This window comes from Schistocerca serialis, chromosome 1, assembly GCF_023864345.2.
Source record: "Schistocerca serialis cubense isolate TAMUIC-IGC-003099 chromosome 1, iqSchSeri2.2, whole genome shotgun sequence".
In the NCBI taxonomy this organism is placed as follows: domain Eukaryota; kingdom Metazoa; phylum Arthropoda; class Insecta; order Orthoptera; family Acrididae; genus Schistocerca; species Schistocerca serialis.
In genome coordinates, this window is record NC_064638.1 from 1,017,649,348 (window position 1) to 1,017,674,163 (window position 24,816).

The window sequence follows — 24,816 nt, forward strand, 5'->3', positions numbered from 1 at the left end:
CGATCGCAGGTTGGAATCCTGCCTCGGGCATGGATGTGTCTGTTGTCCTTAGGTTATTTAGGTTTAAGTAGTTCTAAGTTCTGGGGGACTGATGACCTCAGATGTTAATTCTCATAGTGCTCAGAGCCATTTGAACCATTTTTTGGCACACATTTTCAACTGTCCCCATTGATGTATATCAACGCCTGTCGACAGCTTAGGGTCTTGATTTAATTATTATTTCATTCCAGCGTAAGACGTCACCTTTATTCTACCAACAGCCTTGTCAAAGAGGGTGGAGAAGCGGACAGAGGTTCAGGGCACTCTCTTGTCATAGGGGTGGTAAACTGCTTCTGAAGGCAGAATAATCAACAAATATCAACAGTATGAGGATGCAGAAGGCAATGGAAACCACTGCATTAAAGACACGTAACGTGTATCCACAGGACATGTTGCCTGTGATTGAAGAAGTGTCAGTATGATCTCTCCTTTAGCAAAATATTCCGGAATAGTCCCCCAGTCGGATCTCCGGGAGGGGACTGTCAAAGGGAAAGTTACCATGAGAAAAAGATTGAATAACCAACGAAATACTAACATTCTATGAGTTGGGGATTGGAATGTCAGAAGCTTGAACGTGGTAGAGAAACTAGAAAATCTGAAAAGGGAAATGCAATGACTCGATCTAGATATATTAGGGGTCAGTGAAGTGAATTGGAAAGAAGACAAGGATTTCTGGTCAGATGAGTACCGGGTAATATCAATAGCAGCAGAACATGTATAGCGGGAGTAGGATTAGTTATAAATAGAAAGGTAGGGCAGAAAGTGTGTTATTGTCAACAGTTCAATGGTAGGGTTCTTCTTATCAGAATCAACAGCAAACCAACACGGACAATGATAGTTCAGGTATACATGCCGGGTCGCAAGCTGAAGAGGGAGAGATAGAGAAAGTATATGATGATACTGAAAGGGTAATACAGTTTGTAAAGGGAGATGAAAATCTAATAGTCATGGGACACTGGAATGCAGTTCTAACGGAAGGAGTAGAAGAAAAGGTAACAGGAGAATATGGGCTTGGGGCAAGGAATGAGAGAGGAGAAAGATTGAGTTCCGTAATAAACTTCAGATAGTAATAGCAAATACTCTGGCCTATAATATTGTCTGTTTGAGTGAACTCACTCTCTCTCTCTCTCTCTCTCTCTCTCTCTCTTTCTCTCTCTACTGACTTATTCCGCTTACATAGATATGGTAATACCGCACTTTGCTTGCACTCGTATACCTCGACGTTATGGTGACACCGGCCAGTGTGATTTTCGGAGACGTTCAACCGCATAATGTTTGTCTAAGCACTACACTGAGTTTGCGTTTTATTCCGGCTGCTATTGTTTCGGCAGCGTCACTCGGAGCTGAAATAAGCCTCACAAACTTATCAGACAGCAGTTACAAGCGTTCGAGACTCCAATGCCGCTGTGAGTTGCACGGTCGTCTTTCCGCTGTACTGAGCACCACATCATTCATGTGAACTTGTCATCGTTCGCAGTTGCAACAGATGAAACCACACACGTACGGCACGCACGTATCTGATGAACCAATAGGAGAAAGGACGACGGGATTATCCGTTGAGCGTGTGTATCTCCAACTGCCATGACTGCTTCCATTCGATGAACTGCAGTGCCCTCACATAGGAATGGTCCAGTCCGACCTGTCGAAACCTATCCCTCAACTTTTCACACAAGATGAAGACATCGAAAGAAACACAATGAAAAAATGTTAACTTCTGAGGCGCAATGCAAGCATTATATTTAAAAACGTTGAAGTTGCTCATTTTTGCCGCACGAAGTATCGCTTATAACAGCAGTTTGTACACACTTTCTGCCTAGCGCGCGAATCGGCGAGTAAGTAGGCGCAGCTGTTGACAGCAGGACGTAACGCCACGAAGTGCGAAATCCGAAGTGCACGTGAATTTCAACCATTGAAACCATACCAGAAATGCCTTAAATTGTTAATTTTTTGAATAACTTGCTGCTCATGTCCACGGTTAAAGTGTTGCTTATATACTTTTTACACAAGTGACTAGCAGAGGAAAGAAAATTATGACAGTGTGTGATGTAACATTGCAGACGACTGCTATCTATCTGGACTTTTATTTATTAACATTAAACATTTTTAATATATCCTGTAGCGCAGTTCTTATGATAACTTTTGATTAACGTATGTTTTGCCAACAATGAAACAGTTTATTTTGTATTCCCTTCAGTCGTCACAAAAATTCGAAGAGTGTACTGGATGATCAAAACTAACAGTTTCCTTATACCAGGCACACTCGTTAAATGAAAAATTAAAGCTTTCCGGCACTTCACAGCAATTACTAGTTTATTTAAACAGATCTGGAATGGAGTAAAAAGTGGTCGTGGCCATTGTTCAGCTTATTTTGCAGTCTAGAAGGCATACTTTATCAAATTCGTAAAACGTGATGATGCAAATTGACATTGCAGAAATTACTGAAATTTAACAATACTGTTCCGCTGATAAACCTCAAGTGACAGAAAGCTATTCGAAATATTTCCTGGCAATTTTCTGAAAAATGTTTTACACTGTTGAATATTTCTTTTATCGAGAGGTTGCATCGTACGATTAGATCAACGTAGAATCTAAATTACATTATCAGTATTTTCGCCGTCCTCCTAAAGAGAAGGGTGTCGTTACGTCCATGCCAAGACCACAATAAATACAATGAATTATTTTCTGCAAATGGTAAGAAGGCGTTTCCGATTGAACATGGAAAATAATACTGTCCCATTTTTCCAGATTTTACTACTTTTGTAAGTGACAGTTTCTTTACAATTTTTGGTCCTAATTTGCCTTGATGTTCCTGAATAAAGAAATAAAGCTGTCGAAACAATAATCCGCTGATGCTTATCATGGTCATTGCTGTACACGAATGTGTCATGCAGGTAGCATCCATCGACTGCTCAAGCGACTTTTTTTTTCGCTCGAAATGAAAAGTGCATTTTGCACGAAACCTGAGTGAGTGGCTTTATACAAAGTTTTTAGGGGATAACAAGAAGCTTCGTCTACACGACAGCTACGAATTTCTCTATAGTATTACCTATTATGACATCTCCTCTAGTCGTTTACATGAGGTAATTTTGCGACTTCCTCTTCCGTGTGATTTCCTGAAGCTGTTTAAAGAGATCGAAGAAGCCGGGAAATAAGTAACGTCCACCTCACCTGCAAATCAGAGCACCGAGTCTCATTGGGCTCCAACGGAAATGGTGCACTGACTCTCAAGAGCAGTTGTAAGTCTTTCGAATAGTTTTTCTTTCACACTTATGTTTCATTTAGGCGCATATTTCGTACTTCGAGCATGTCGTTTTTCCATTCACACAACTCATGTTCAGAATTTACGAAACGAAACCGGCTTTGCACAGTGCTTACGTATAGGCATTTTCTCGATCCTTCGTGTAACCGAAACATTTACACGTGTTCTTTGGACTTGAAAGGAACTCTGTTTCTATTCTTTAATTAGCACAACAGTCATCTTTAGAATCACAGTTCACGCAGTTATTTGCTGTTTCTTCTATTTTTTTCACAATTTCTTACGAAATGTTTACAACATTGAAATTACTGTCCTAGAAATTAACTAACAATACCACATATGTATGTCCTCAGTAGAAGTAGGTTATTTTGAATGCATACTACGTTCTTCATAGTTCATCTTTACAAGACTGAAAACATTAATTGGATTCACGTTACAGTGAAACTCTGGAACCTACACAAAGACAGACGCTAATGGCAATCACAATATTAATTCAGTTTTATCTCCATTATTAACACTTGGCGACAGTGGTAAGTCAAGTTCTAATTATTATGGATATTAAATGAGCTGCAAATTCGAGTGAATGGTGAATGTGAACAACTGTGTCAGAAAACTATCAATGGAAACTGAAATTCCCTTTACAGATTATGATAGCGTTATGCCATGCTATCTGTTCAGTGCCATTAGTCAAGGGTAAGTGCTCGCTTTCTTGTGCATGCGTTCTTTGCTACAGCTATGGCAGGGGTATGAATTTGGCAAATTTCAATAATCTTTTAAATAGTTGCAGTGTGTCTTAGCTACTCAAATTTGGGTATTGTGTTTCTTTCTGTGTATTTTGCCTACGTAAGAAATTTCACGGTAGGTTTCGACATATCGTACTGGACACTTCCCTTGTCAGTTCTGCACTTCGGGCGTATAAGTGCTGTCCACTGACGGCTGTACTGCCTTCAACACTGCAGCAGTGTCGCCATATATTCCTCCGATGTCGTGAGCAACGATGATGGACGCAAGCAGAACGCCAGCATGTCATATGTAGTGATGAGTGGGCTACCAGAATACTCGTGCTTGGGCAAGACGAACACGCTGTTCTTCCACGCCACGTCAATCGAATGCGTTAAACAAAATTCAAGCTTGATTCAATATGTTTTCGGTCGACTTTGACAAATCAAAAATATCCATCTATATGTGATCCCCCAGCAAATTGTACTCCGACATGGCGAAGCACATCTTCACACCCGCATTCATTTGCGAATGTAGAAAAAGAGCTGCATATGATCTTAGAGTAGATGCGTAACAGAATTCCAATTAGATGGGATATTGCTTGGTGTGATTAGGATCTTTTACAACTTCGTGCTGCGATGGTCTGACTATTGTGTTCGAAAACACACTCATCCACTGCAATACTGAAATAAGCTGACATTTTGTTTGTAGTGCTTGTAGGGTATAAAGAATTACATAGATAAAAACACAAAGAAACACTTTTTACTTGGAGAAAGACAGAGGCCATTGTTTCCTTGTTGTGAGTCCATGAAGGTTTTAACGTTAGCGACGTTTAGATATGGTGTCAAAACTGCCATGTGAAACAGTCAGGTGTATCAGAAATGCTGCCTGCAGCTTCAGCCAAACGGGTGACCAGCTTTTCTGGAGAGTCTTTCAGTGTCTCGTACACCTAACGTTTCATTCACTCCCTGAAAAATAACTCCATAGAAATAACATCAGGAGAATGTGGTGGTCGTGGTACTGGTCCACCCCCCCCAATCTAACAACTGGGGAACGTTGTCTAAATGTTATGTGACATCATGGGTAAAGTGTGGTGGGGCTGGTTATGCTCGGGCCATAACAGTTGCTAACTGCTTGGGGACGTTGTCCATCATTCACGGTGGCCCGTACTTGGAGAAAGATGGCGTAATTTCCTCCACTGGGGCGTGTTAAGCGGAAGATATGGATCAATCATATATTCGTGAACATCACCAGCTAATACACTTATGGAGGCCGAGCGGTTCTAGGCGCTTCAGTCCGGAATCGCGTGACTGCTACGGTCGCAGGTTCGAATCCTGCCTCGCGCATGAATGTGTGTGATGTCCTTAGGTTAGTTAGGTTTAAGTAGTTATAAGTTCTAGGGAACTGATGACCTCAGATGTTAAGTCCCATAGTGATCAGAGCCATCTGAACCATTTGAACACTTACGGAAACTCATTGTTGATGTTGTAACTCATGAGCTGTCTTAGCACATCTAGAGGTACTACACCAATTATAAGTGTCACACATGGTGAGGAAGTAATAAATAGGATGGAAACTTCAAAATCCATAAGGGTCCATATTGACGAGAATTTGAATTGGAAACACACATTATGGAACTCCTAAAAAAGCTTATTTCAGCCACATTTGCACTTAGAATCGTTGAGAATCTTGGGCAGAGACAATTCCGTAAGTTGAGGTATTTTGCATATTTTCATTCAATAATGTCATATCGAATAATGTTCTGGTATTACTCATCTTTAAGAAACAAAAGCCTTCATTGTACAAAAACGTATCCAATAAGATATTAGCAATCAGTTTTACAGCATAACGAACATATTACTCGCGTCATTGTGTTAGAGTGAAATTTTGTGCAGATTCCCTAGATTAAGAATTATGTCTAGGGCAGGAATTTTTAAGCTTTATATTTAACTTTGCTTACAAACATTTCCCGGTCAGTTCTTAAGGAAATGGCCTGCCCACAGTTAGTTTTGGAGGGTCAAGAGAAGTTTTACGCCTTGGGGTTTTGCACCCAGCCATAGCTATTGTGGTTGTTGAATTGTGAATGTTGGCCTAAGGGAAGTCCAGCGTCAAACCAATCAAGCAAGCGGGTTAACGGTTCGCCTATGACATTCATTCCACACAACAATAACTCTGCAAATTTGTGTTTGCAGTATTTTACACACTACATCTACAGCTAGGAAATGTCAAACTGCAATCATATAAAATTCTTGATGTCCTCTATCTGCATGACAGGCACTGTAATGCGCCGATGTGCATTCATCGTTACGGCGGTGGTTACGCACAATACATTGATGTTATTGTGTCAGCACTATCAAAATACGAGATTTTATTGACATCAAAGCCGCTGACACGCCAACCCAACTTATGAATGCAGATGTATCAGCTTCTACAATTCCTCCACTGAGAAACTGAATTTATTTCATTACCTTTAGTTGTTATAAACGCTCCAGAATAAACTAGGAAAAGAGACAGTACTTAAATTTTGTATTATTATAACCATACATTTACTGCTGTGTGGAACCGACGTATGGATTTTAATTGAAGAAATAATTACAGAGAAGTGAAACGGCAGAAATCAGATATCTAGGAGCTTTGGCAGGATACGTATTAGAAGAACACAAGAAGAACGGTGAGATGAGGAAGGATCTGCACGTTCTAGGAATAGCAGGAAAGATTCGATAATATATAAACGAAGGGTAAGTCCATCTACTACCCATAAATGAAAGCCGGTTGATAAGGTAAATATATAACTAAAGCCCCAGTGGTAGAAAAGAATATAAAGACTAAGAAGAAAATGATGCGATACGCTTTCAATTCCTGATTTCGGAACAAGCAAACATATCTAACGCGAAAATGAACATTATGATGATGATAACACAAAGTTTAACTGTAACATTATCCCCGTTAAACGGGAACGCAGTTTACAGAGTAATTATTTCTGTACTTATGTAGTTATTGCTCTAGAGTTTAATGGTGATCGTCGTATTTCTTCAATCAATATGAACATACCACTTTCGATAGTCATGTGAATTACATTTACAACACCTTCTACAGCTGCTGAAACTAAATTATTTTTCTATGCTTCAAATAAACATATATTTCAAAAGTTGAGGCGGAGGAAAGGAAATAGAACGAGACATAGGAATTGAAGAAATATCGTTCTTTAATTAACGGGTTTATATTACAAACTATCGAGCCATCGATCAGTAACAAATACTACTACTACAAGCCTTTTACTGCGTCTAAATTAAACCTGTTCTCGTATAAGTTTCAAACAGAAATAGGAAAGATGAGAGAGTGAGGGAGAGAGAGACGGAGGTGGAAGAACTGTGACACATGAAAGGAGAGGGAGTAAACTGTTAATATCATACCTGTATCTGAAGCGCACATTTTAACTAGATCCACTTTTCTCTCTCATTTACACGTTGAAGTCTCATCAACTGAAGCCTACAATTGTTGGTATTGTTATAATTTAGTCAGTGAATGTTTCGCAACGAATAATAATGACTAATTTATTTCTATGGAACATTACTTCCAACCAGATAGCACAAGTCTCATAAGATCAATATCCTTTCCAGATAACATTAAGGTTGAAGCAAATTTACAGATTTATCATATCATTCGTTTACTTTCCATGCGAAACATTCACGTTATCTGGCCGAAAACGAGAAATGGAGAAAGAAATCGATTGTGTACCTTCCTTAGGAACTATAGTGATATTTGCCTTAATTGACTTAGGGAAATCCTTTAAAAAATAAGTTTTGATTTCAAGATGGGGAAGAGAAGGAAAAAAGCAGTTAAGTGAGACAAGTCGTGGTTCTCGGTGTTAAATAAAGCAAACTGCTCAAATTCATTCGTGGAACAAGACCCAGAATGCATTTCACCTGTCGACAGTATAATACAGCTGCTAGTCAGTTAAGAAAAGACATTTCAGTATTTTGTGAAAAAAGGGTTTTTGAAGATTTGATATCGAATCACCTGTTTACCTCAAAAGACACTGACAAACTGAGGCACACATATTACGCAGAAAGAAAAACAACTTTCACCAAAGAAGTAAGCATTGGCTGTGATCAACCGTCTGTCGTTAAACAGTGGAAAATTCAACAATGATCAATGGCATTAAGATCCAGAAGGCTATGGAAACCACTTAATTAAAGACACATAATGTGTATCCATAGGCGATGGGCCTGTAATTGAGAAAGGGCCAGAATGATCTCTCCACTGGCAAAAGATTCCATATTAGCCCCCCCCCCCCCCAATTCGGATCACCGGGAGGGGATTTAGAAGGAAGAGCAACCGTGGTAAGGAGACGGAATAACCAATGGAAAAAAATTCGGAGCCTGGAACGTGGTAGAGAAGCTATAAAAACTGAAAAGGAAAATGCAAAGGTTAAATTTAGGTTCAATGAATGTCACTTAAGTTAAATGGAAAGAAGATAAGAATTAATGGAACCGCATACAGCAACAACAGCAACAGAAAGTGGAATAACGGGTGTAGGATTCGTTACGAATAGGAAGAATCGACAGCAAACTAACGACAATAAGAATAGAAATAGAACGCAGTGTTTTCCGAGAACAAGTGCTCGGAAGCGGGAAACCTGTAGCAAATTTCAGCCTGTAATAACCAATACACTCTCCAAAAACCACAGCATGAGGAGTTACACTTGGGAGAGGACCAGAAACAAAAAATTCCGAATTAGACTGTAGTCCTACATTCCGAAATCAGATATTCCACTCTTAGGCTTATCCGGGAGCAGATGCAAACTTGGATCAAATTTATTGATGATGAAGAAGAGGAATGTCTGATGGCGTAATAGAAGAAGAAATGAGAAACTACATGTAAGACATAGATGATCCATTATTAGAATAAATAAAAGCTTTGGAAGACTAGCAATCAAATGAGGCAGAATATTTGGAGTCACTGGGGGAAGTAGCACCTAAACGACTATTCAAGTTGACGTTACAACCTGAGACGAGAGATGTAGCAGATTTTCGGCAAATATCATCCATATAAAGTCGAAAATAACAAAGGCAGTTAGGTTCGTACAATCAGCTTAACATCTCATGCATTGAAGCTACTGAAAAGAGTAATATAAAGAAGAATGGAAAAGAAAATTCAGCATCTGTTAGATTTCTAGCAATTTGGCTATAGGAAAGGACAAGATACTAAGTCGGTAGTTCTACCAAGCCAAGAATAATCAACACAAGCTCATAGGATTTGTCGATCTAGAAAGAGCGTTCGAAAGTGTCAAATGGTGGAAGGTGTTAGAAACTCTGAGAAAAATAGGAGTAAGTTGTGGGAAAGTACGGGTGATATACACTGACGCCCCAAAGAAACTGGTATAGGCACGAGTATTCAAATACAGAGATATGTAAACAAGCAAAATACGACGTGCGGTCGGCAACACCTATATGAGACAACAAGTGTCTGGCGCCGTTCTTATATCGGTTACTGTTGTTACAATGCCACGTTATCAAGATTTAAGTGAGATTCAACATGGTGTTATAGTCGGAGCACGAGCGATGGGACACAGCAGCTCCGAGATAGCGATGAGGTGGGGGTTTTCCCGTACGACTATTTCACGAGTGTAGCGTGAATATCAGGAATCCGGTAAAACATCTAATCCCCGACATCGCTGTGGCCGGAGTAATTTCCTGCAAGAACAGGACAAACGACGACTGAAGATAATCGTTCAACCTGACAGAAGTGCAAACCTTCCGCAAATTGTTGCAGATTTCAATGCAGGGCCATCAACAAGTGTCAGCGTGGGAACCATTCAACGAAACTTTATCGATATGGTCTTTCGGAGCCGAAAGACCACTTGTGTACCCTTGATGAATGCACGACAGAAAGCTTTACGTATCGCCTGGCCCGTTAACGCCGACAATGGACTGTTGATGACTGGAAACATGTTGCCTGATCGACGAGTCTCGTTTCAAATTTTATCGAGCGGTTGGACGTGTACGAGTATGGAGACAACCTCATCAATCCATGGACCCTGCATGTCAGCAGGGTACTGTTCAAGCTGGATATGGCTCTGTAATGGTGTGGGGCCTGGGACTTCTGATACCCATAGATACGACTGTGACAGTTGACATGTACGTAAGCATCCTGTCTGATCAACTGCGTCCACTCATATCCATTGCGCATTCCAACGGACTTGGGCAATTCCAACAGGACAATGCGACACCCCACTCGTCCAGAATTGCTACAAAGTGGCTCCACGAACACTCTTCTGACTTTAAACACTTCTACTGGCCACCAAACTCCTCAGACATGAGCATTTGAGCATCTCTGGGATGCCTTGCAACAAGCTCTTAGAAGAGATCTCCACTCCCTCGTGGTCTTACTGATACATAAACAGCCCTGCAGGATGCATAGTGTCAATTCCCTCCGGCACTACTTCAAACATTAGTCGAGTCCATGGCACGTCTTGTTGCGGCACTTCTGCTTACTCGCGGAGGCCCTAAACGATACTAGTTTCTTTGGCTCCTCAGTGTGCAATACGTTCAACAAGCAAAAGCGAACAATAAGACTGGAAGACCATGAACGCAGATCCCGGATTAAAAAGGGTGGAAGATAGAGATGCAGCCTTTCGCTCCTATTGGTCAGTCTGCACATCGAAGAAGCAATGACGGACATAAAGATTCAAGGGTGAAAGCATACCGATGATAAGATTCGTTGATGACATTTTATCCCCAGTGAAAGTGAATAAGAATTACGCGACGTGCTCAACGGAGTGAAGGGTCTCGTGAATATAGAGTAAACCAAAGAAAGATGAACATCAGAACTGGTGACCAAGAAGTAGATGAAGTGAAGGAATTTTGCTACCGTGGAAACACAATACATGTCGAACTAAGCAACGAGAACATAAAAAGTAGACTAGGACAGGCAAAGAGGACATTCCTGACCAAAAGAAATCGACTAATATAAAACATTGGACTTAAGTTGAGGAAGAAATGTCTGAGAATACACTTCTGGAGCACATCACTGTACGATAGTGAAACATGGACTTTGCTAAACCGAAAAATAAGAGAATCGAAGCATTTGAGATTTAGAGCTGTAGAGAGATCTTAAAAATTAGGTGGACTGATAGAAAGAATGAAGAGATTCTCTGTAGAATCAGCGAAGAAAGAACCATATGGAAACATTAAGAAGGGACAGGGTGACAGGACATGTTTTAACACAAAGAAATAACTTCCACGATACTAGAGGGATAAATAGATCGATTTTATTGATCAGGTTTTTATTTTGCGATACACTTTCTTTCCGCATATAAAGCGTTTTACTCTGTCGGTTTAGAGGTGATCACCGAAATCAACTGCCATAAATCGTTGCCTCACGCATCAGACGTTAGAAAAGTTGGCGACACTGACCTTGTAGCTGAGCAGGTGGTGCACCACGCAGGACAGCGTGGCTTCGCGGCCCACAGGCACCGTTACGTTGCTGATGGTCTCCCCGAACTGCGGCAGGTCTGCAACACAGAGAGCCACACCGTCACGTCAATCAGCGTTTCCCAGTGTGTCACTTCAATAACACGATAGAAAGAAGGTCAGCATAGGTCGAAATAACATGTGTGTTTTATTGCAAATATTATGACGGATGCTGACCTTCCTTCTGCCCTACATTACATCAAGGCCGTGGCGCAGAGTAATTCCTATGGAATCAAACCTGATTTAAATAACAGGGAACGCCATGGTCTCAAACACCAAAACAATGGGCAGAGAGCTAAGTTATAAACGGTGCAATGCAACAGATACTAAAGCAAGGCATTGCAGTTATAAAAATTATACTCATATTTAAAACAGGAAGAGAGCACAAAAAATTTTGTAGGAATTTAAAGGACACCGAGTCACTTGTTATGTTTTATTATGATGACCAGCTTCGACCTTCTATAAAGGCCATCCTGAGATCTTTACTTACTGCGAAGTACAGCTCATTGCGAAAGGTAGATTTCGGTCAATATGTCCTATTAATTAGGTGTGTTAATCCGAGAACGACCTGTATCCAAAATCGAAACTGGTAATTCTAAATAACGTTCCAAATAATACAGACTATATGTTCCTTCATTAAAGTTACCGGTGCTCACAGTTTCCGGAGAGATCATTTCTTTAGTTCGTGCATTTGTGCTGGTACGATATCTCACGATTATTGTGATGCTTGTCTGCAAACGGTACTCTAACAGAAATCAAAACTATATATGCTGCACAAGAAGCCGAACTAATAATATACTACTGGCCATTAAAATTGCTACACCAGGAAGATGACGTGCTACACACGCGAAATTTAACCGACAGGAAGAAGATGCTGTGATATGCAAATGATTAGCTTTTCAGAGCATTCACACAAGGTCGGCGCCGGTGGTGATATCTACAACGTGCTGACATGAGGAAAGTTTCCAGCCGATTTCTCATACACAAACAGCAGTCAACCGGCGTTGCCTGGTGAAACGTTGTTGTGATGCCTCGTATAAGGAGGAGAAATGCGTACCATGACGTTTCCGACTTTGATAAAGGTCGGATTGTAGCCTATCGCGATTGCGGTTTATCGTATCGCGACATTTCTGCTCGAGTTGGTCGAGATCCAATGACTGTTAGCAGAATATGGAAACGGTGGGTAATACGGAACGCCGTGCTGAATCTCAACGGCCTCGTATCACTAGCAGTCGTGATAACAGGCATCTTAACCGCATGGCTGTAACGGATCGTGCAGCCACGTCTCGATACGTGAGTCAACAAATGGGGACGTTTGCAAGACAACAACCATCTGCACGAACAGTTCGACGACGTTTGCAGCAGCATGGACTATCAGCTCGGATACCATGGCTGCGGTTACCCTTGACGCTGCATCACAGAGGAGCGCCCGTGCGGTTAAAGGCGCTGCAGTCTGGAACCGCAAGACCGCTACGGTCGTAGGTTCGAATCCTGCCTCGGGCATGGATGTTTGTGATGTCCTTAGGTTAGTTAGGTTTAACTAGTTCTAAGTTCTAGGGGACTAATGACCTCAGCAGTTGAGTCCCATAGTGCTCAGAGCCATTTGAACCATTTGAACAGAGGAGCGCCTGCGATGGTGCACTCAACGACGAACCTGGCTGCACGAATCGCAAAACGTCATTTTTTCGGATGAATCCAGGTTCTGTTTACAGCATCATGATGGTCCCTTCCGTGTTAGGCGAAATTGCGGTGAACGCACATTGGAAGCGTGTATTCGTCATCGCCATACTGGCGTATAACCCAGCGTGATGATATGGGGTCCATACCATCCTGTTCGCATTGACGGCACTTTGAACAGTGGACGTTACATTTCAAATGTGTTACGACCCGTGGCTCTACCCTTCATTCGATCCATGCGAAACCCTACATTTCAGCAGGATAATGCACGGCCGCATTTTGCAAGTCCGGTACGGGCCTTTCTGGATACAGAAAATGTTCGACTGCTGCCCTGGCCAGCACATTCTCCAGATCTCTCACCAACTGAAAACGTCTGGTCAACGATGCCCGAGCAACTGGCTCGTCAAAATACGCCAGTCACTACTCTTGATGAACTGTGGTATTGTGTTGAAGCTGCATGGGCAGCTGTACATGTACACGCCATCCAAGCTCTTTTTGACTCAATGCCCAGGCGTATCAAGGCCGTTATTACGGCCAGAGGTGGTTGTTCTTGGTACTGATTTCTCAGGATTTATGAACCCAAATTGCGTGAAAATATAATCACATGTCAGTTCTAGTATAATATATTTGTCCAATGAATACCCGTTTATGTTCTGCATTTCTTCTTGGTGTAGCAATTTTAATGGCCAGTGGTAATATACCTGACTGTATTTTGCATATACCGTAACTATGGCATCACAAAGCCCTGCCTACATGTTAATTGTTTAGTAAATTCTACAATTTTTAAACCACCTGTTTACGACGTCATGTTTGCAAAATACTCACTAGAACTAATTAGAGAAGAGGGGGAAAAATCAACAGCAAAATCATTTTGGGTCTCGAAAATATTCACAAACACTAGAGGCAAAACTTACTCTAAGAAGTATCTTAGACGATAGGTTAAGGGAAGGTAAAACTACATTTGTAGATTTAGAGAAAACTTTTGCCGTTGCTGACTGAAATACACCTTTCCCACTTCTGAAGATGCAGAGATATAATACAGAGAGGGAAAAGTTACGTACAACTTATGTAGAAACCAGACTGCAGTTAGAGTCGAAGAACGTGAAACGGAAGCAGTAGTTGAGGATATAACGAAGCAGCGTTGAGTCTTACCCAGATTTATACAGTCAGTACACTCAGCAAGCAATTTAATAAATCAAAAGGAAATTTGGAAAGGAGTCAAAGCAAAGGAGAGAAAATACAAATCTCGTGTATTTAATATTTTCTGGAACAATGTCCTAGGGAAACAGCGATCTCGGGTATATCAATAAAAGTTTGCCAAAAATAGTCTTGATGATGATGTAAGTCAAATGATGATGTAATTACAATAGATCGAAACCGATCACCAGTTTAAATAAAGTTTTATGCGATCAAGTCTATTTCTAGCAAAATTTTGTGGTTTGTCAGTAATATTGTAAATCTGCCAGAGACGGCAAAGGACCTGGAAAATCCACATAGTGTACTATAAAAGGGAGCTTAAGTGTAAGTCTGCAAAATGACCACATTTCCCGGTAGGCAGGGCAAACTGGGCCACGGGCAGAGAAAAGGAAAACTAAGACCCAGATGATTACTGTGTGACACTACTATTAATAGGAAGAAATTGTGAATTGGAAAAGATAAACATTTACAGAGAGCAATGTACGAGACATAATACTGGAGTATATTGGATTGGTGTATAAGTTCATAGCGTTTTTCCACGAATTTAATAAACACAAATTTAAATGGTTCAAATGACTCTTAAGCACTATGGGACTTAACATTTGAGGTCATCAGTCCCCTAGAACTTAGAACTACTTAAACCTAACTAACCTAAGGACATCACACACATCCATGACCGAGGCAGGATTCGAACCTGCGACCGTAGCAGCAGCGCGGTTCCGGACTGAAGCGCCTAGAACCGCTCGGTCACAGCGGCCGGCAATAAACACAACAGTTACGTAAAACAGATACTTTAGTCATAAGTAATATATTCTCCTCCACTCTTTACCACCGTCTGTCCCAACTGGGGCTACTTTTCATTTCTTCAAATGAAGAAATCGGATTGTTTTCAGAGGAGGAAATCGTCGAGCAATGTTCGGCACATTTTCATCCAGAAGTTCCTTGAAGATGGGAACTCCTGTATAGTGTTTTTTGTCAGTCTAACAGAAAGCGAGCGTGCCTTATCGTTGAGTAGCGTCGCTTCACGCAGTTTTCCTGATCGTTGTTCTTGGACTGCGTCTGCAAGACGTGTCAGTTGTTGAGAATAAGTGACAGCAGTAGCGGTTACACCACGGGGAAGCAGTACATAGTACATCATACCGTCGTTGTTCCACCAGATGCATAACATTATCTTTTGTGGATGCGCGGAGGTCTTTGTACAGGGAGTTGCTCCTTTGTTTGGGCTCAACCATCCCTCTCTTTTCCTTGTGTTAGCATAAAGCCACTATTTCTTGTCATCAGTAATGATACAGGGTAGGAATGGTCGGTGTTGTTCACGAGCCTGTTGATGACAAACAAGCAGAGATGCACATACGGCCACCCGCTGATTTGTGTGATTTTTGCTTAGAGCTTGCGGTACCCATACCCACGATTTTTGAACCTTCACATGTTTTTGAACCTTCAAATGTCGTCCGTTGGTGGAATGATCACAGTTCATTACGTCTGACGTGAATCATTGTGGATTAATGCGTTTAAACGATCTTCATCATACCTCAAAGACCTTCCTGAATATCAATAATGTCGAAACGACATTCCTCAATAAGAGAAAAACTATTTTCTTGCCGTGCTCTGCCCAATGCCATTATCCCCAAACATGGTGATATTGCTTCTTGTTGTCTGCTGCTGTCACCTCTCTATTACGCTTAAACAGAAGTATATGTCAGAAATGTTCCGATTTCTCCACCAGGCACTCCGTTTCCTTGCATCCACAGCTTCACTCCCAACCTCCAGATGCCAAAATGACAATAATATAATCTCAAATAGCAACAGTGAACTACAAATAAAAAATTAAAATCGATAAAAAGCCCATAGTAACACCAATACCAACACGCAAAACAAAAACGGTACGAATTTATGCACCAAGGTAATAGCAGTAATTTGCCAAACTATGCAAAAATGTTTGCAGATTTCCAGTTTCCGAATTGCAACATGTCCCTTGTGTTCAAAGTCAAACTACGTTCAAAAGTCAAGTATTAGTACGATATTTAAAATGAAACGTGGCCGGCCGGAGTGGCTGAGCGGTATCTCCTTTCCTTGCTGCGTCTGTGCTTTGTGCTTTCTTATTATTAGTATGTGAGTGGAGTCTGTCCGGTAGTAACATGTCCGATATAACGGACATCACTCGCGATGAAGCAGGTGGGACACATACATGAATAACTGGGGTGAAAGGAATGGAAAGGATACTGTATGGGAAAGAGATGGGAAGGAAATAACCACCTCCAGCCGCACGCGATATTGTAGCAATGCAATTATTGACTTAAATAGGTTTTGATCTTTTAGTCTTTTCTTCCGTTTCTATTGGCTTCCTTCTTCTCTTCTTGACCTGCTTATCTTTCTTCAAATTATCTTCCAGTAATTCACTTTTCTATAGGCTCGATGTTATTATCGTTGCAATTCCCGTTCTTTAGTTTTCTTTCTTTCTTGTTGTTGCCTAATTTTAATTTTGGGCCCGCATCTCGTGGTCGTGCGGTAGCGTTCTCGCTTCCCACGCCCGGGTTCCCGGGTTCGATTCCCGGCGGGGTCAGGGATTTTCTCTGCCTCGTGATGGCTGGGTGTTGTGTGATGTCCTTAGGTTAGTTAGGTTTAAGTAGTTCTAAGTTCTAGGGGACTGATGACCATAAATGTTAAGTCCCATAGTGCTCAGAGCCATTTTTTAATTTTGCAAAGGTATGATGTGTCCTGGACTTGTTGCAAAACATGTCGACTGCATTCCCATCTCATTGACATTAGTGAGATATAGGCCTACGTTAATGTCACTGCCACTTCACCTTCATGTACAACTCTGTTTTTATTGCCATCTTTTCTTTTCTTACAGCATCCAGTTCCTACTGCATAGCTTGGGAATCCATTCACTATTTTAAGTGATTTTCTTAAATAATTTGACAACATCTTAACATACATCTTTATAAGAGAAAATAGCTTTTCACCAAGTTGTTACTACACTAATGCGTTAGCATGCTTATTCTATGAAACGCTGTAGTTTTATTAACAGTTCTGTTGTCTTGAAACCATGTTTTATATTACAGAAAATATCCTTCGGCAAAGTGCCCGCTTAGACAATTTGCACCATCAGGTAACTGCACACTATACCCCGACTGATCGCCATTACATTAAATGTTGTTGAGTAAGAAATTATAGGCCGGCCGCTGGTGGCTGAGCGGTTCTAGGCGCTACAGTCTGGAACCGCGCGACCGGTACGGTTGCAGGCTCGAATCCTGCCTCGGGCATGGATGTGTCTGTTGTCCTTAAGTTAGTGAGGTTTAAATAGTTCTAAGTTCTAGGGGACTGATGACCTGAGATGTTAAGTCCCATAGTGCTCAGAGCCATTTGAACCATTTAAGAAATTATATGACCTAGACTACTCACAAATACGTGATTTTGAAGGATAAAATATAACGTTTTATCATCACTGCAGCAACTGACTTCACGGTATACGAGAGCGCGCTAAAAAGTATCGTTACGAATTTTTTTTATAAAAACTCTTAAAGTTTTTTAAATAACAAAAACATTCTACATATTTATTCTTCATGTCTACGTATCTGCTGGCCTCTGCCGCTAGAGGGCTCCGAATTGTAGAATGTAACATGGCGGTGTTTAACGTAACTAATTGTGTGAGAAACAGCGCGGTGTAATCGAGTTTCGAGTTCAAAGAGTTCGTCCACTCAAGGAGCACCCTTTTCTTCAGCATGATAATGCAAGACCGCACACGAACGCTGCGTTATTTGCAAAAATCCCACGCCTTGCGTTCATTGTCATTGTACCATCCATACAGTCCCGACTTGGTCCCATCCAATTTTCATCCATTTCCAAAACTTAAGGAATACCTTCGAGGAGAAACTGGTCTCTCGTTGGGAGAAATGTGTTCGTTGCCTGGGTGGCTAAGTTGAGAAATAAATATGTAAACATGAAAAATAAAGATGTAAAATGTTAATAACTTATGTTTTATTTGAAATGCTTTGAGCTTTCACATAAAAATTAGTATGCATTACTTTTCAGCACCACCTCGTATATCGTCTTAATACGACGGTAAGACAATTATTATCCGCAAAGTAGTTATAAAACTTTATTTTAATCAAATAGGAACCTAACAAGAACATCATTTTTCGACATAGTCTCCTTACGTTTCAACGCACTTGGTCCATCATTGTACAAGCTTCCTGATGCCCTCATAAAAGAAGGTTCGCGGCTGAGCTGCGAGCCAGAAATGCACCGCTTCTTTCACTGCTTCGTCCGAGGCAAATCGACAGCCCCTTAATACCTGTTTGAGTGGACCAAACAAGTGATAGGCAGAAGGGGCAAGATGGGGACTATATGGAGCATGAACCAGTACTTCAAATTTGAGTTTCTGGAGCGTTTCAGCAGTGTGGGCAACAGTATGCGGACGGGCATTGTCGTGCAATAACACAACACATTTTGACAGCAATCCTTGGCGTTTGCTTCGAATTGCAGGCTTTAGCCTGGCAGTAAGCATCTCACTGTAACGTACACTGTTTATTGTTATGCCCCTCTCCCCACAATTTTCCAGTACTGGACCTTGTGCGTCCCAAAAAACCGTAAGCATAAGTTTTCCTGCGGACGGTTGCATCTTGAACTTTTTCTTGCAGGGCGAATTTGGATGTTTCCAAACCATACTCCGCCGTTTACTCTCCGGCTCGTAATGATGGATCCATGCTTCGTCACCAGTAATGATCCTGTCTAAGAAGTTGTCCTCTTCTTTACCATAGCGATCCAAATGTTTTCTGCAGATGTCCAAGAGCGTTTTTTAAGCAACAGTGTGATTTGTTTTGGGACCCATCTTGCACAAACTTCATGAAACCCCAGTCTGTTGCAGATGATAACGTTGGCAGGACCGTGACTAATTTACAAAAGATGTGCCACTTCGTCAATAGTTAATCGTCTGTCTAATAGAATCATTTCACGTGAACGCTCAATGGTTTCTTCATTTGTGGCGGTAAACGGTCGTCTGGCGCCTTCATCGTGCGTAACACTTGTGCAACCATTTCGGAATTTTTCAATCCATTCGTAGACACTCCGTTGTGGAAAAACACTGTTCCCGTACTGTACCGAAAGTCTTCGATGAATTTCAGCCCCTGATACGCCTTCCGACCGCAAAAAACGAATCACTGAACGTTGCTCTTCTTGGGTACAGACAGATAGCGGAGCAGCCATGATTATCAGCACAGCAGCGATAACGAAAGTAACCTAGCAGATTGAAAATTGCAAAGATATAACAAAAAATGAACAAAGCATGCGTCATCAACGTAAAATGACAGTACTACCAAAATAAACAAAACTATAACTAAATTGCGGATAATAATTGACTCACCCTCGCACACGTAAATGAATTTCTTATGTGTAGGTGAAGTGGTAGTAATATGAAACAGGGTTGTAATATGAAACACCGTAGTATTTGAAAACTAGTAATGTCATCTGTTGTCAGTCTGAGTTATCACAAGCGCAATGTTCTGTTTCCGCCACTAGAGGCAGCAGAGGTCAGTATCTCATTGTTTGTAGCCGTGACTAGATGCACATTGTTTTCCAACCTCCAAAAGTTTTTGCAATGTAAGTTTCAAATATTTTTCCTGCTACCTTTATTCAGAAGTTAGCATACTGTTTCTACATTTCGATTTAGTAATGGAGTTAAACCTACAAATGATAATTTAGTTACTTGAAATTGTTTATCGAAAGTGCAGTCTGTTTGGTTAGTTTCGAAAATCACTTTTGGTGGAAATATGAAACAGGCTGTTCCATACTACAATCCCTTTTTTTGTTTTGTAGGTGTCGCCATGCCAAGAAGCAGGTTATGGCCTGAAAAAAGGGGAATGCGACAGAAATGGCGCCCTGAAGACATGGTTCAAGCAATAATGGTTGTTATGGATAAAACTAAACTCAAAATGAAGCAGCAAGAGGTTTCAATATACCAAAAGCTACTCTCTTTAGAAAGGTACCTAAAAAGGATATAGATTTAAATACTCTAACATATGAAAAATTAGGCAGAAAACGTATTCTTCCCAAGAAATTGAAAAGGACGTTGTTGAGTATTGCCTACTGATGGAAAAGAAATTTCATGGACTCACTCGTAATGATGTGAGGCGAATTGCTTATCAGCTGGCAGTAAGAAATGGAATCAGCAATATGTTCACTGACGGTATGGCTGGAGGGGTGTGGTTCGATCACTTCACGAATAGACACAGGAATCAGCTTTCAGTACGAAAGCCTGAAACAACATCACTTGCTCGAGCCACTGGCTTTAACTGAGAGAGTGTCATGAAATTTTTTGATCTTCTGGAAGCCGAATACATTAAACATCTCTATCCTCCTGACCGGATCTTCAATGTTGACGAGTCCGGTCTTAGTGTAGTGAAAAACAAAAATTCCACATGCAATTGGCATGAAGAGAAGAAAACAGATAGGAGCCCTCACTGTTGCAAAGAAGGGAAGTCTGGTGACGATCATTGCATGCATGAGTGCAGGTGGCAACTTTGTGCCTCCAATGATGATTTTTCCACGCACCAATTGGACAGACAGATTAATGAAGGGTGCACCTCCTGGAGCTATTGGAAAATGTCATCCGCCAGGCTGCGTACAGTCCTATCTATTCACTGAATGGTTTACCCACATCGTTGAACATACGAAACCTACAGCTGAATCCCAAGTCTTGCTCATACTGGATGGACTTATTCTCACACCAGGAGTATGTCATAATAAAAGCAAAAGGTAATCATGTGACCATTCTCTGCTTGCCACCTCATACTACACATAGACTACAGTCCCTTGATAGGAATTTCATGGGCCCCCTAAAAACATACTACAGTGAAGAGATTAACAAGGCACTAAGACCAGGCGGTATGGACACCTACGATATTGCGGAGAAGTTTGGAAAGGCGTACCTCAGAGTCCAAAGGGGTGCAGTAGTAGTCAATGGATTCAAATGTACCGGCATTTATCCACTAAACAGAGGTATTTTTACAGAAGCTGATTTCATTGCAGCTGAACATGAAGCAGAAAAGGTTGCGGACAATGGTGAAGCGCTTTGTGACGATGGAGATGCCGGAGGTGATTCGAAGCAAGGCGATGGGGGGCGAAGAGAAGAGCAGACAGCGGGTCCATCAACATCTGTAGGCTATGTAAAGCCACAACACATCTCTCCACTCCTAAGTTCAAAAAAGAAGGCATCAAACAGAGGTTGGAAAGCACTTTTGGCTACTGTCCTAACCGGTTCACCCTATAACAACGCATTGAAGTATTTCATAGACAAGAAACAAAATACTGAACTGAATCTACAGAAGAAAAAGGCATCGATTCAGATATCGTCCTTTTATAGCCCTGTAGATCAACCAGGAACCGCCAAAACGTCAGACAGACCTACAAGAGCGAATATTGTTGTCACCGGTAAACGAACACTGTTCTCAACTACAAAGAGAAGTAAGGACGAAAGTTGTAGCGAGTAAGAGGAAATACAACTATGGTATATTGATAAGTTTCACTTATGGACCGTCTGACAGCAACTGAATAAAACACAATTTTAGTGCCATACGCGTTTCGCCTTTATTTTCTGCAAGGCATCATCAGTGGCCTGGAATATGTACATATGTTAGCTATTTTATTTACATTTTTGTCACTGTGCCTATAGGTTATAAACAGTTCTGGTGGTTGGTATTTCCTATTAGGTAGTAATGTTTTGAACTGTACTTACAGGTTGCGTAGACAGTTTCTTACATATTACGCTCCTGTTGCATTTTTGGTGTTGTTCTTCCTATGAGCGCCAATTTGCTGTTTTTTCCACATTCCACAGCACTATGCACAAATTGGCAAATTGGCGCTCATAGGAAGAACAACACCAAAAATGCAACAGGAGCGTAATATGTAAGAAACTGTTTACGCAGCCTGTAAGTACAGTTCAAAACATTACTACTTAATAGGAAATACCAACCACCAGAACTGTTTATAACCTATAGGCACAGTGACAAAAATGTAAATAAAATAGCTAACATATGTATATATTCCAGGCCACTGATGATGCCTTGCAGAAAATAAAGGCGAAACGCGTATGGCACTAAAATTGTGTTTTATTCAGTTGCTGTCAGACGGTCCATAAGTGAAACTTATCAATATACCATAGTATTACGCGCAACTGAGGAGGACAGGACCACAAAAGTTGAAGATGTAAATACAACTATCTTCTGGTAGTTCAAACCGGATAGAATTCTTGGGAAAGACGTTTCTGAAAACGATGATCCAGACTGTTTGCTTTGTGGTGAGGCATTTAAAAAGTCAAAACCTGGTGAACTTTGGGTTCAATATGTCATGTGTTAGGACTGGTCTCATAGTTTGTGCAGTGGGTGTGAGACTCAAGTGTTCATTTGCGACTTTTGTTCATGAGGAACTTTAAATTGTGAACCGGAATTATTATCTATGGCTCATAAAAACTATTTTATTACATATTTACATTGTAATTTGTGATTTTTTCCATGTGAGGTCAAAATACCATTTTTAATCTCATTAATAAAAATCTAAATTGGGAATGTACACTCCTGGAAATTGAAATAAGAACACCATGAATTCATTGTCCCAGGAAGGGGAAACTTTATTGACACATTCCTGTGGTCAGATACATCACATGATCACACTGACAGAACCACAGGCACATAGACACAGGCAACAGAGCATGCACAATGTCGGCACTAGTACAGTGTATATCCACCTTTCGCAGCAATGCAGGCTGTTATTCTCCCATGGAGACGATCGTAGAGATGCTGGATGTAGTCCTGTGGAACGGCTTGCCATGCCATTTCCACCTGGCGCCTCAGTTGGACCAGCGTTCGTGCTGGACGTGCAGACCGCGTGAGACGACGCTTCATCCAGTCCCAAACATGCTCAATGGGGGACAGATCCGGAGATCTTGCTGGCCAGGGTAGTTGACTTACACCTTCTAGAGCACGCTGGGTGGCACGGGATACATGCGGACGTGCATTGTCCTGTTGGAACAGCAAGTTCCCTTGCCGGTCTAGGAATGGTAGAACGATGGGTTCGATGACGGTTTGGATGTACCGTGCACTATTCAGTGTCCCCTCGACGATCACCAGTGGTGTACGGCCAGTGTAGGAGATCGCTCCCCACACCATGATGCCGGGTGTTGGCCCTGTGTGTCTCGGTCGTATGCAGTCCTGATTGTGGCGCTCACCTGCACGGCGCCAAACACGCATACGACCATCATTGGCACCAAGGCAGAAGCGACTCTCATCGCTGAAGACGACACGTCTCCATTCGTCCCTCCATTCACGCCTGTCGCGACACCACTGGAGGCGGGCTGCACGATATTGGGGCGTGAGCGGAAGACGGCCTAACGGTGTGCGGGACCGTAGCCCAGCTTCATGGAGACGGTTGCGAATGGTCCTCGCCGATACCCCAGGAGCAACAGTGTCCCTAATTTGCTGGGAAGTGGCGGTGCGGTCCCCTACGGCACTGCGTAGGATCCTACGGTCTTGGCGTGCATCCGTGCGTCGCTGCGGTCCGGTCCCAGGTCGACGGGCACGTGCACCTTCCGCCGACCACTGGCGACAACATCGATGTACTGTGGAGACCTCACGCCCCACGTGTTGAGCAATTCGGCGGTACGTCCACCCGGCCTCCCGCATGCCCACTATACGCCCTCGCTCAAAGTCCGTCAACTGCACATACGGTTCACGTCCACGCTGTCGCGGCATGCTACCAGTGTTAAAGACTGCGATGGAGCTCCGTATGCCACGGCAAACTGGCTGACACTGACGGCGGCGGTGCACAAATGCTGCGCAGCTAGCGCCATTCGACGGCCAACACCGCGGTTCCTGGTGTGTCCGCTGTGCCGTGCATGTGATCATTGCTTGTACAGCCCTCTCGCAGTGTCCGGAGCAAGTATGGTGGGTCTGACACACCGGTGTCAATGTGTTCTTTTTTCCATTTCCAGGAGTGTATATTTTATTATTTATTTTAAATCTGTTTCGTATTACCGCCCCACTTCGAAATGCTCATACTATTATTTATTTTAAATCTGTTTCATATTACCACCCCACTTCGAAATGCTCATACTTTAGAGCAAGTTAAAAAAATCTATTGTAATTATTTATTATGTTCATTTTTCATCAAAATTATTATTCATCCTTTGTAACAGATATATAAACTAACACAGGTGACATTTTTGACGAAATAGCCACATTTTAAATTCAGTATTTCGCATTAAACAAAAAAGTGTTCCATACTACCACCACTTCCCCTATTACATCCTATGTGTAGGAAACACAAATATTTCACTGCAAACGAGTGTGTGAATCCATTGTCACGAAACTCGCTGACAGAACCGAAGAAGTCTCTTAGAATAGATTTTAGCGTTCGACACTTGGCTGCAGCACTTTCCAAGAGAATAAAAGGAAGTGG

General features: G+C 41.8%; 1 protein-coding gene across 1 annotated transcript in view; it reads right to left on the bottom strand.

The window, feature by feature from the left end:
• Positions 1–24,816, bottom strand: part of LOC126455015 (lachesin-like) — a 1,274,520-nt gene that overhangs the window by 806,360 nt on the left and 443,344 nt on the right. The window contains exon 2 of the mRNA XM_050091143.1: positions 11,434–11,531. Within this exon, the coding sequence (XP_049947100.1) occupies positions 11,434–11,531 (98 nt within the window). The remainder of the gene's footprint in view (positions 1–11,433; positions 11,532–24,816) is intronic.